The sequence below is a fragment of the Grammomys surdaster genome, unplaced genomic scaffold (genome assembly GCF_004785775.1).
Source record: "Grammomys surdaster isolate TR1022 unplaced genomic scaffold, NIH_TR_1.0 211, whole genome shotgun sequence".
NCBI lineage: Eukaryota > Metazoa > Chordata > Mammalia > Rodentia > Muridae > Grammomys > Grammomys surdaster.
The window spans coordinates 7,345,297-7,357,200 of NW_021604656.1; the positions used below are offsets into that span (position 1 = coordinate 7,345,297).

General features: G+C 43.6%; 1 protein-coding gene across 1 annotated transcript; it reads left to right on the forward strand.

Annotated features, from left to right (window-relative positions):
* Positions 1-68: 68 nt before the first annotated feature.
* Positions 69-7,544, forward strand: Rmi1 (RecQ mediated genome instability 1). Its single transcript, XM_028771955.1, has 3 exons — positions 69-108; positions 4,281-4,369; positions 5,317-7,544. Exon 3 carries the CDS (start codon positions 5,346-5,348, stop codon positions 7,197-7,199), a length of 1,854 nt encoding a protein of 617 aa, XP_028627788.1. The 5' UTR covers positions 69-108; positions 4,281-4,369; positions 5,317-5,345; the 3' UTR covers positions 7,200-7,544.
* Positions 7,545-11,904: the final 4,360 nt, after the last annotated feature.

The following is an 11,904-nucleotide window of genomic DNA, read 5'->3' on the forward strand; positions in this document are numbered from 1 at the left end:
GAGGGAAAAAAGAAAACCCTAGGACCGGGAAAGGGAGAGCACCGGGCGGCGAGCGGCGGCCTCTCGGGCGCGCGGCCCTGGGATCACGAGCCGAGGCGGGAAGGCCAGGTCGGTGCTCGGCCCGGGTTCCACTGCTCACCGTCGCGTCTCGCTCGCTCCCTCCCTCCCCGCGCTGCGGGCTCTGCGCCCCTCCGCGCCGCCCGGGAAACCCGCTGTGCTAACGGCTCGCCGGGCGGGGAGGGCGGGGGAGGTCTGGAAGCGGCGCCCCTCGGCGTCTGAGGGAGCCGGGACTCCCTTCCGTGTCGGGCCCGTGCAGTGCGGACCACGGAACGCCCTGGAGGCGTCCGGGCAGCGGCGCTCCTCGGGACCCTCCCGAGAAAGCTCGCAGGCACACCGCCCCGCCATGGCCGTCCCACCAGGGGAAGGCTCACTGTGGGTGCTCCCCTCCCTCCTCACCCTCACGGCAGTCCTCCACGGCCCCAAACTCTGGCCGAGGCGTCAAGATGTCCGTGTGTGGAGGCCGTCTCTAGTTAGCGAGGCGTTTGAGCGGTTGCACCCTGTCCTACCCCTTCCTGGGAAGACTCCAACACAAGTGCCCCCGCTCCCTGTAACTGGCTCTGTCAGGTAGCAGTCGAGCCACCCTCTCCTTACCTGACAGAGGAGACCGGGGACGGAGGGTTTGCTGAGGCACGAAGTGAGCGTGGTTTTGTTTTGAGACAGAATGTCGCGGGGTTGTGTAGACCTCCTGCCTCTGCCTCTCAAGTGCTGGCGTTAAAGGTGTGTGCCACCACCCCCGGCTCAAGATTTCTAATATGGTGGGTTTTGAGACGGAGGGTCTCTCAAAAGGTCCGCCTGCTTCTCCCTCCCAAGGCCCGAGATTAAAGGCAAGCACACCCATGGCCAGCTAAAGTTAGAATTTCTGTCGTCACATTTTTTCCCCCGAGGCAGGGCTTCTCTCTGTAGCCCTGGCTGGCCTGGATCTCTCTCCTGAGATCTGCCTGCCTCTGCCTCCCGAGTGCTGGGATGATGGCGTGAACCAAGCCACCACCGCCCGGCTAACAGCTCTGTCTCTTTTTTTTTTTTTTTCTTGTAAGTTAATGAGACGTGAGAATCTATAGGAAACTGTAGAGCAGTTGTCTTGACTAGATTCCAGCGAGAAGTTGCTCCCTCTAGATTCCATGATGGGATCGTTCGTGCCCCCAGCTACATCCGTTTGTTTTCTTCTCTCACACTGTCGATTTTTCTCTTGGAATAGTCAGAAAGTCCATCTTTTGTCCGTCCTTCATTTTCTATTTGGAGTTGGAAGTTTTCAATTCATTATTAAAACCTCAGACTGGACATGTATCTCGGTGGCACAGCGCTTGAGTGTGGAGGCCCTGGATTTGGGTGACACAACAAAGCCTGTGCCAGTTGGCTTCGTTTAGTGGCTCCTGGGTATACCGGGAGTTAATGGTTAAATGGTGTAGTCTAATGCTCTAGTGTCAGTTTGGATCCAGTATTACTTAGCTGTGGGATTTAATATAATTTCAACAATTCAGTAGCCAGCTGGGATAATATTTAAAATACTATAGGCGCCATACCCTAAGTTCTCTCCTGTTTGCCACTTTGTGCTGACAATTTAATGCCTATTACAGTACTTTGAATAAGTTCTTGTTTCGTGTATGAGGAGATCCTTGAAAAGTAGAATAAGCTATGGTGGTTCATGCCTTTAATCGTAGCAGCTGGGAGGCAGAGACGTGAATCTGAGTTCCAGGTCAGCCAGAGCTACGTAGTCAAACTGTCTCAAGAAACAAAAACTAAGGCAAGAGAGCAGATTCGTGAGATGGGTCAGTGAGTGAAGGTGTTTGCCGCCAAGGTCAAGCCTGATGGTGTAAATTTCATCTCCAGAATGGGGGAAGAGCAGAACTTACTCCCAAATTGACCTCTAACCTCCGCACATGCATATATAATGAAAAAAAAATGTTTCAAAGAATATTGAGGATAAAAACCATATCCAAGGTGATGGAACAGAGCTGGGTTGCAGACTCCTAAATGGAATTTTATCTTTATTTTTATTTTTTTTCCTCAAGACAGGGTCTCTCTTTGTAGCCCTGGCTGCCCTCAAACTCTGAGATTTGCTTGCCTTTGCCTTCCAAGTGCTGGGATTAAAGGAGTGTGCTGCTAGCCCAGCCTGTCAACAGTAATGTGGGTTTTTTATCCCTGGCTTTTTTTTTGGTTTTTTGAGACAGGGTTTTTCTGTATAGCCCTGGCTGTCCTGGAACTCACTCTGTAGACCAGGCTAGCCTCGAACTCTCAAACTCAGAAAGCTGCCTGCCTCTGCCTCCCAAGTGCTGGGATTAAAGGCGTGCGCCATCACCGCCCGGCTGTGTGTGTGTGTGTGTGTGTGTGTGACTGACTGTACACACATGCTATACAAGCGAGTGGGAGCCACAGGACAACTTTGTGGAGGTGGTTCTCTCCTCTACTCTGTTGGACCATAGGAGTGGACTTATTCATTACATTTAGTGGCAGGCACCTTTACTTGCTAAACAATTTCCTGGCCCAGCTTATTTTTTAGAAGAAAATAATAGAAACATAAAATGGATATAAATATTTGTTACTGATTTAAGATCTCAGCTATTGATTGGATGCCACATACAATATCTAGGGATGGTAGTTTATTAAAAAAAATTAAATGTGATTGAAAATTAATCATTGAGCCAAATGTGCCTAAACCTTAGTGGTAAGTAATAGAATTTTTCTACTTTGTTCTGTTTTATTCTTAGTAGCTTTTAGAATGTAGACAGGTATTATTAGCCAAACCTATCAGGTGCAAAGGTTAATAAAATATTTTTTCTTACCATAAAAGCAGTGAGGGTTAAGTTTTGTAATTTTATATGTTGCTATTATGTTAAGAAAATACAAATATATTTTCATGTCATTAAATAGTCCCTAAAAAACATTAGAGCTGGGTGTGATGGTATATTCTTTTAATCCCAGAACTTGGGAGGCAGGCACGGGTAGGTCTCCAAGTGGAGACCAGTCTGGTCTACAGAGAGAGTTCCAAAGCCGCATAATAAGAGAGGCCCTGTCTCAACCAAACAAAACAAAGCTTCGGGGTCTGGAGGGATGGTTCCCAGGCTAAGCATACACTGCTCTTCCCTCCCCCACATGTACACCACCCCCACACAGACACTTAAAATTTTTAAAGATCTTTGAAAATTACACAGCCTTCTATTTCATGCACATAATGTACATTTTTTGCTTGATAACATTTAAACCCCCTCAAATACAAAAATATTGATAAGCTTTTTCAGATAAATATTCTGATGTCTTTCTCTTTTTCCTCTTCCCTTCTCCCTCTCCCCTTTCCTCCTAAATCCTAGAGATTGAGCCCAAGGCTGCAGATAGACCTTGTTTTTGTCTTTATTTCTTTTAATATTGGTTCTAGAAAGTAAAAGATGTATGTAAACTTAATGTCCAACTTAAAAGGTCTCTTTTTCCAAGTTGTTTTTCTTGTACTGAGGGGACTGTTGTTTGTTCATCAGCAATTGGGAAATTGTGTGTCTTAGCTAACCCTTTGCTATCTGCTATGACTATGGTAATACAATTTTACAAGGGAGAGGGTATGCTTATCCAAGACCAAGTGGGGTCCCAGGCTACACTATCTGCTGTGCTTGCCTTCCTCAAGCTGGCCCGGTGGGTAAGGAAGGGCACTTGCCACCAAGCCTGACCTCATAGTTTTGATCCCTGGAACCCAGCTAGTGGAAAGAGAACCAAGTTATATCATGGTTACATCACTGCTCCAACAACAAAAGAAAAGGCTGGGCAGTGGTGGCACACGCCTTTAATCCCAGCACTTGGGAGGCAGAGACAGGAGGATTTCTGAGTTCGAGGCCAGCCTGGTCTACAGAGTGAGTTCCAGGACAGCCAGGGCTACACAGAGAAACCCTGTCTCAAAAAACCAAAAAAAAAAAAAAAAGGTCATCTGGTACCAGAGTTTCCTTTGACCTGCTCTGTCATACACTGCATTAATTACCTTTTTATCTTCTAGCTTGATTTTTAACCCTGGCTGTCCTGGAACTAGCTGGGTAAATCAGGCTCCCTCTGACTCCCTAGAGCTAGGTATATGCCACCACCACCTGGCTAAATTTCCAGTTTTAGCCTATATTGTTTTTATAGCCTTGATTCTTTTTACCTTTATTGCCCCCACCATCATACTCTTGTACTCGTGGGAATAGGCCAGTGACTTTCTGTGGTGTCATTTTAGAATCCTCACTGCTCCTCGTCATACGTTTCAGGGTCATTTCTCTGCAGAAGAGGCTTTGAGAACTCTACTGACCATCCAGCTTGAAGTCCTGTTAGTAGATCGCAGGCTGCCTGCTAAGTGGTAAGTTTTCTTATGAACATGTTAAGCCTTTAAATAAGTTGTACCTCTTCAGTACCTTTCTCTCTGGAAGGAATATATACATACATACATACATACATACATACATACATACGTACACACACATATATATGTATGTGTGTGTATATATGATTGATTTGTCTTTAGTATTTTGCTGTTGCTTTGTTATACTGAAAAAAATCAGATTTAAGTATACCTGACAGCACAGTTGAGAATATTTACGTAAACAAGACTTCTCTCTATTAGCCCAGAGTGAGGTGGCCAACCATAGTAATAAATTTTAATAGAGCTAAAATATAAAGTTAATTATAGATGTCAAAAGAAACTAGTGGACATGAAATAAAATTTAAATTAATAGAATCTGATTACTATTTCATTAAAATAATAAGATATAGTAGTAGCCCAGTGTCTTGCAAAGGTCTGACCTTTACACTTTTTCATGCATATCAGTCTTTCTGCAGTCCTTGTAAGGCAGATGGCGGTGCTGATCAAAATCCTGAGGTAGAGAAGTTAAAGAGTTGATGTTAGGTCATGATGCTGGCACCCTGACAGAGCTAGCTCTTAGACTTTTGCCTTTTTCATTGTATTATCTGAGTCTAAGGTTTGAGTATCAGCCAGGTAGGAAGTCAAAAAGTTTTTAATGCTGAAAAGAGAAAAGTGTCAAGGATGTAGTAATTCAGCCTGTTTGTGTATTTGAGAAGTACTGGTGCTGTATTTAAGTATATTGAAGCACTTTTTTGTTTTGTTTTGTTTTCAGGTGGACATACACACTTATTTAAACAAATGAATGTAGCTTTAAGGATCAACCTCCTTTTTGTTTTCAGTGAATGTGCCCACTTTTTTTGTTGTTTTCAAGTGGACACATATGCTCTTATTTAAAAGAAGTGAGTGTAACTAAATATATTGGGTCTCTTTCTTTTTGTTTTCAGGTGGATGTGGATGCTCTTACTGAAAAGAGATGAGTGTAGCTAGTGCTGTATCAAGAGTTGAGACCTGGCTTTTGGCAACATGGCATGTTAAGGTGCCTCTGATGTGGCTGGAAGCTTGTGTTAACTGGATCCAAGAAGAAAATAATAGTGCTAATTTGAGTCAGGCACAAATAAATAAACAAGTGTTAGAGCAATGGCTTCTGACTGACCTGAGAGACTTGGAACATCCTCTCTTACCTGATGACATTTTAGAAATTCCAAAGGGAGAACTGAATGGATTTTATGCTCTACAGATCAATTCTTTGGTTGATGTAAGTCAGCCTGCGTATTCCCAGATACAAAAGCTGAGGGGAAAGAATACAACCAATGATCTAGTTTCAGCTGAAACACAGAGTACTCCAAAACCATGGGAAGTAAGGCCTTCACGGATGCTAATGCTGCAGCTCACTGATGGTGTCACAGAAATTCAGGGGATGGAATATCAGTCTATTCCAGCTCTCCATAGTGGGCTTCCTCCAGGTACAAAAATTTTAGTTCATGGACACATTTTGTTCCGTCTTGGTGTTCTCTTACTGAAACCAGAAAATGTGAAGGTGTTAGGAGGTGAGGTAGATGGTCTTTCAGAAGAATATGCCCAAGAAAAAGTACTTGCAAGATTAATTGGTGAACTTGATCCTACAGTTTCAGTCACTCCAAATCCTTCCAATCACAGTGTGCCCAGAGTTCCAGGGGGTTTAGATGCTGTTTCGGGGCCTTCGGATGAAGAACTCTTGGCAAGTCTTGATGAAAGTGAAGAGCCTACAGCAAATAATGATGTGACTATGGAAAGAAGCTGTTTCAGCACAGGCAGTTCCTCAAATACTACTCTGACAAATCAGTCTAGCTTTGAGCCAGGATGTAATATTTCTTCAAGGCCGAAGGAAAAAACACCAAACCAGCCTATGCATTTCACTGATGGAGAATTTGATGACTTCTCACTGGAAGAGGCCTTGCTTTTGGAAGAAACTGTCCAAAAAGAACAGATGGAAACAAAAGCATCACAGCCACTAACTTTGAAGGAAAACACGGGTAAATGTGTAGAGATCTCTTCACATAAACCTAGTAGTGTAAACCACACAGCTTTGATTCATAAACAAGGAAACAGCAATTTTGATGAAAAAATATTATCTGAACTAATGATTCATGAAGACAAATTTTTTGACTGTTCATCTACTAGAGACAATCATAAGAGACTCTTAGCTCATGATTGTACAAATGAAAGTAACATTTCAGAAGCAGATGATGCAGCACAACAAACCATCAACAGCTCAGATGAACATTGCTTAAGTAATAAAACATTAAACAGACAGCTGGGCCTATCAGAAAAGAGTTCACCAATTTCTAAAGAAAATGGCCTCCCTTTCCAGGCTTGTTCTTCAAGATCATTTGAAAATAATACTTGTCTGTCTATTGGCATGGACTTACATTCTCCACCCTTTATCTATTTGTCTGTTCTAATGGCCAGAAAGCCAAAGGAAGTTACCACTGTGAAAGTCAAAGCATTTATTGTCACTTTAACTGGAAATCTCTCAAGTTCTGGTGGCTCTTGGTGTGTGACTGCAAAGGTGTCTGACGGTACTGCATACCTAGATGTAGATTTTATAGATGACATCCTTACCAGTATGATAGGGTATTCCGTGCCAGAAATGAAGCAGTTAAGAAAGGACCCTCTGAAGTATAAAAAATTCCTAGAAGGGTTACAAAAATGTCAGCGAGATCTGATAGATTTGTGTTGCCTAATGACTGTTTCATTTAATCCATCTTCATGTAAAGGCATGGTATTGGAATTGCAAGATGTTGGTATGGAACACCTTGAGGACCTAAAGAAACGGTTGAATAAGTAATTTGCCAGAATGCTATTGGAGCACACTTTAAAACAGGCAAATATTTGGAATCAAATTTGTTTATTCTCAATTTTGGAATTCTGTAAAAGAAAAAAGCTTCAGAGCTTAAGAATGGCTGAGACAGCTCAGTGATTGACAGACTTTCTGCCAAGTGTGGTGACCTCAGTTTGTTTGATCTCCTGGTCCCTTGAGGCAAAAGGAGAGACCCAGCTTCCAGAATCTGTTAGTCCTCTACACAGGTAGCATGGGACTGGGACACAAACACACACACACACACACACACACACACACACACACACACACACACGGTAAATGATATTTAAAAATAAAGATATTTCATCAAAATGTATGTGTAAGAATGTTTTTGTTTTGGTGATACTGGCTCAGGGTCTTGTAATGCTAGCAAGCTTCTACCATAGTCACATCTCTAGACCCTTGGGATATTTGTTTGTTTGTTTTCTTTTTGTTTTCCTTCCCTGGAAACTGGATCTCATATACCCAGGGTGGCCTCAAGCTCTCTTGTATAGCTGAGAGTGACCTTGAGTTTCTCTTCTCTTGCCTCCACCTCCCAAGTGCTAGGATTAGGGTGCATTTTTACGTGGTACACCAGTAAAACCAAGGCTGTGTGTGCTAGGCAAATACTCTACCAACTGAGCTACATCCCTAGTCCTTGTTGAAGGGTTTCACTGAGAAACTTGTTTTCCACTTGTCACTGAATAAACCTATAACTGATAATTGTGATGGGCTGATGACAGTTTGCTGGGTAAAGGTGCTTGCTGCTGAGCCTGACAACCCGGTCTATTCCATGTGGTACCACATGCTTGAAAGAGAAAACTGTCTCCTACAAGATGTCCTCTGATTTCCATATGCATGCCATAGCATATGTATGCTCCCTCCCATGCATACAGGTATATACAATGAAATAAAACTTAATAAGGAATTGATGTTCCCCAATGAGATATTATTGAAAGTTGGAAATTGAAAATGAGTAATTTTACCTCTAATAAGTTGAATATTTAAAAAAATTTGTACTGTGACAAATGTCTTACATTTAATGTCTGTATTGCTCAGAGGACAACCTGTGAGACTTGGTTTCCTCCTAACCATGTGGATTCTTGGGGTAAAATCATCAGGCTTAGCCAGCAACATTTACCTGCTGAGCTGTGTGACTGACCCTGTGGCTTTTGAGATGGTAAAGAGACTACACTCCTTTTGCTGTACTAGATTATGTTTGGGAGATGTACTTTTAAATTGTAAATGAGTGTGTGTGTTTGTGTAAAGATTTCTTAATGGTTACAAGCTGATTGCTGCCTTTCTAGAGAATCCAAGTTTGTTCCCAAAGTTGGACTACAGAGCTGCCAGTAACTCCATCTCCAGGAGATTTGATACTCTTTTGGCTTCCCCAGGCGTGGCTATATGCACTTGTACAGGCATACACACACACACACACACACACACGTACGTACATACATACATACATACATACATACAAACATACAAACATACAAACTATATATATATATATAGGCATGGTTTCTCTGTAGTCCTGGCTGTCCTGTGACTTGCTCTGTAGACCAGGTTGGCCTCCCAACTCCCAGAAATCTGACTGCCTCTCCCTCCTGAGTGCTGGGTTAAAGGTGTGCACCACCATGCCAGGCTTCATGACAGAGAAACAGTATAGTGGTGGATGCAAGAGATCACAAGTTCATTCTTGACCACACAGAGATTACATAGAGGCCATGTGTGTGTAGGTACTCAAAATGGCTAGAAGATTCCATCAAATCACCTGGAGCTGCAGTTGTAGGTATGTGTAAGCTGCCCACTGTGGGTACTTGGAACTAAATTAGAGTCCTCTGGAAGAACAGCAAGTGCTCTTAACCACTGAACCATCTCTCCAGTTCCAGGGTGTACTTACTGGCTGGTTTTGTGTGTTGACTTGGCACAAAGAGTTATCAGAGAGGAAGGAGGGAACCTCAGTTGAGAAAATGCCTCCATGAGATCCAGCTGTAGGACATGTTCTCAATTAGTCATCAATGGGAGAAGACACAGCCCACTGTGGGTGGTGCCAATCACTGCACTAGTAGTAGTCCTGGGTTCTATAAGAAAGCAGAGTGAGCAAGCCATGAGGAGCAAGCCCGTAAGTTGTACCCCTTCATGGCCTCTACATCAGCCTCTGACTCCAGGTTACGGTCCTGCCTGAGTTCGTGTCCTGACTTCCTCCAATGATTATGATCTGGAAGTATAAGCCAAATAAACCCTTTGCTGCACAAGATGATTTGGTCATGGTGCTTTGTCACAGGAATACAGGTACTGCTGATACATATTCTTACAGTACTCTTGCCTGTATACTAGGGTATCTTTCATTATGAGATCTAAGTGGTATGTGTGTATGACATTTTGTTTTTAAAATTTCTTCTCTGAGGGTGGTGCTTAATAATTTGTTCTTATTTACTTCTTTACATTGCATCACCCATAGATTGTACCAACCCATTGTTCTATATTTGTTTTTGGTGTTTATATTGTGGTTCCTTCAAGGAACACAACCAATGAAATGAGTATATGTTACAAAAGAGATTTATTCAATTAGATTATACTGTGTTGGCAGGGTAGCCCGTCAGCGTCCATCTGCGCACTGGGGAGGCTAAGACCTGGCTCAGTCCATGAGACATGATGCCCCACTTTCCCATCAGACATTGAAAGGATTCCTGGAGAGCTGCTGGTCTTCATGTTGGAAGGCTGGGTTCCTGTGTTAGCAGGAATGGTGGCAGCAGCAGGGTGTGGAAGTGGGATGGGGAAGCAGCCTCAGAATACTGTCTGTGTACCTGGGCTACTCATCTGGGGGAAGGACTTCCCTCAGTCCTCCAGGAAACACTCTCACAGCCCCACCCAAAGCTGTGTCTTTGATTCCAGAGCAATCAGTTGGCAACCGAGATTATCTTGCTTTGGTTCTGAGTCTAGTCTGGTTTGGATTTTGCTCAGTCGTTTACCAATTACTCTTTATTATTATTTTTTTGTTAAAACATTATGATGTTGTAAGAATAATTTTTATTTAAAAATTGTCCTTACAATATATTTGACCACATTTCCCTACACCTAGCTCCTCTCAGATCCTACCTCTCTGCCCATTCACCTCTCTATGTATCAAAAAAAGGTCAAAACAAAAAAAAACAATAAGAAAACAACACACACACCAAAACAAAAAAACCACGGTGTCCATTTTGTGTTGGCCAACAACTGGGCGTGGAGCCTGCCCTGGAGTGTGTTTGATATACTCAGGGATGCTCAGTGGGAGAAAACTGATTTCTCTTTCCCAGCAGGTACCAATTGCAAGTAGCTTCTTGGTCAGAGGTGTGACTTTGTGTCCACTTTCCCTTCTGGGTTCTGGAACTGTGTCTGGTTTGAACCTGTGCATGTCTTGTGTGTGCTGCCACAGTCTCTGAGTTCAAACGTGATCAGCCCTGACTTTGTCTGGAAGACATTTCCTTAAAGTCACCCATCACCTCTGGCCCTTAGACTCTTTCTGATTCCTTGTTTTTTCATTCACCTTTCACACCAGGCTCTAGCTCCCCTCTTAATTACAAGGTGAATTCCTCACCCAGTTTATTATCTAGTCTGACTTTCTTTTTGCCTCATCTTGATCCATTCTTCCTGCCCCAGAGTTTTACTCACCACAAACTGTAGTAGCTGAAGTCCAGGAGTGTATCCCCAATTTACATACTAATGCCCCCCATATTTCCAGCTCAGTTGAAGCATTAGTTGCCCATTTCAGTGAGCTACCACTCTGGGCTTTCATGACTTCCTGTGCATCCCTCCGGTGGATTCGTGGGCTCTGCTAGCTTTCTTGTTTCTCTGTCACTGCACTCGTAGATGCTTTCATGGGATAACTTGCTGTGGTGTGTTGTGCCCAGTGGGTTGTTAGGAGCATCTCTGGGCTGTACACACCATGCCATTAGCATCCTTCTAGTTGTGCCGAATATTTTGCTAGGGGGAAATATCTCCATTTAAAAACCATTGCTGTGTTGGAATATAAGGTGCTTGAGCTGTGGGGCTGAGTGATTGGGCTGTGACATCTACTGACGTCCATCAGACTGACCGTCTGTACCCCCACACTTAATACCTGCCATAGTTACTTTTCTTGCTACTGTGATAAAATACCCTGACAAAAACAACCGAGGGAGGAAAGCGACATTTTATCACAAGACGTGTATAAATGGTAAAAGAACAGAGGAAGAGACTGAGACATTACTAGCGGACGAGAAAATGCAACTTGGCGGCTGGAGAGATGTCTCAGTGGTTAAGAGCTCTTAATGTTCTTGTAGAGGAGCTGGGGTTTACCAGCCCCCTATCAGGCAGCTGAGAACTGTGGGGAATCCTCCGGCTTCCAACAGCACCTGCCCTCATGTGCACACAGCCTTGCTGCCGTGCTCCCGCCATGATGATAATGGACTGAACCTCTGAACCTGTAAGCCAGCCCCAATTAAATGCTGTCCTTTGTAAGAATTGCCTCGGTCATGGTGTATCTTCTCAGCAATGGGAACCCTAAGACAGTTGGTACCAGGGACTGGGGTATTGCTATGGTAGACCTGGCCATGTTTTTGTTTGGAGGAAGTGGACTTTGGGACTTTGGAACTTTGGAAAGCAGTAAAATGCTTTAAGTGCTGCTTAGTGGGTCGTCCTAATGAAAGTATGGAAGATGGCGGGCTAA

Bases quoted from the DNA above. Each gene is read 5' to 3' on its own strand.
- Rmi1 (XM_028771955.1), top strand. From the start codon at position 5,346: ATGAGTGTAGCTAGTGCTGTATCAAGAGTTGAGACCTGGCTTTTGGCA.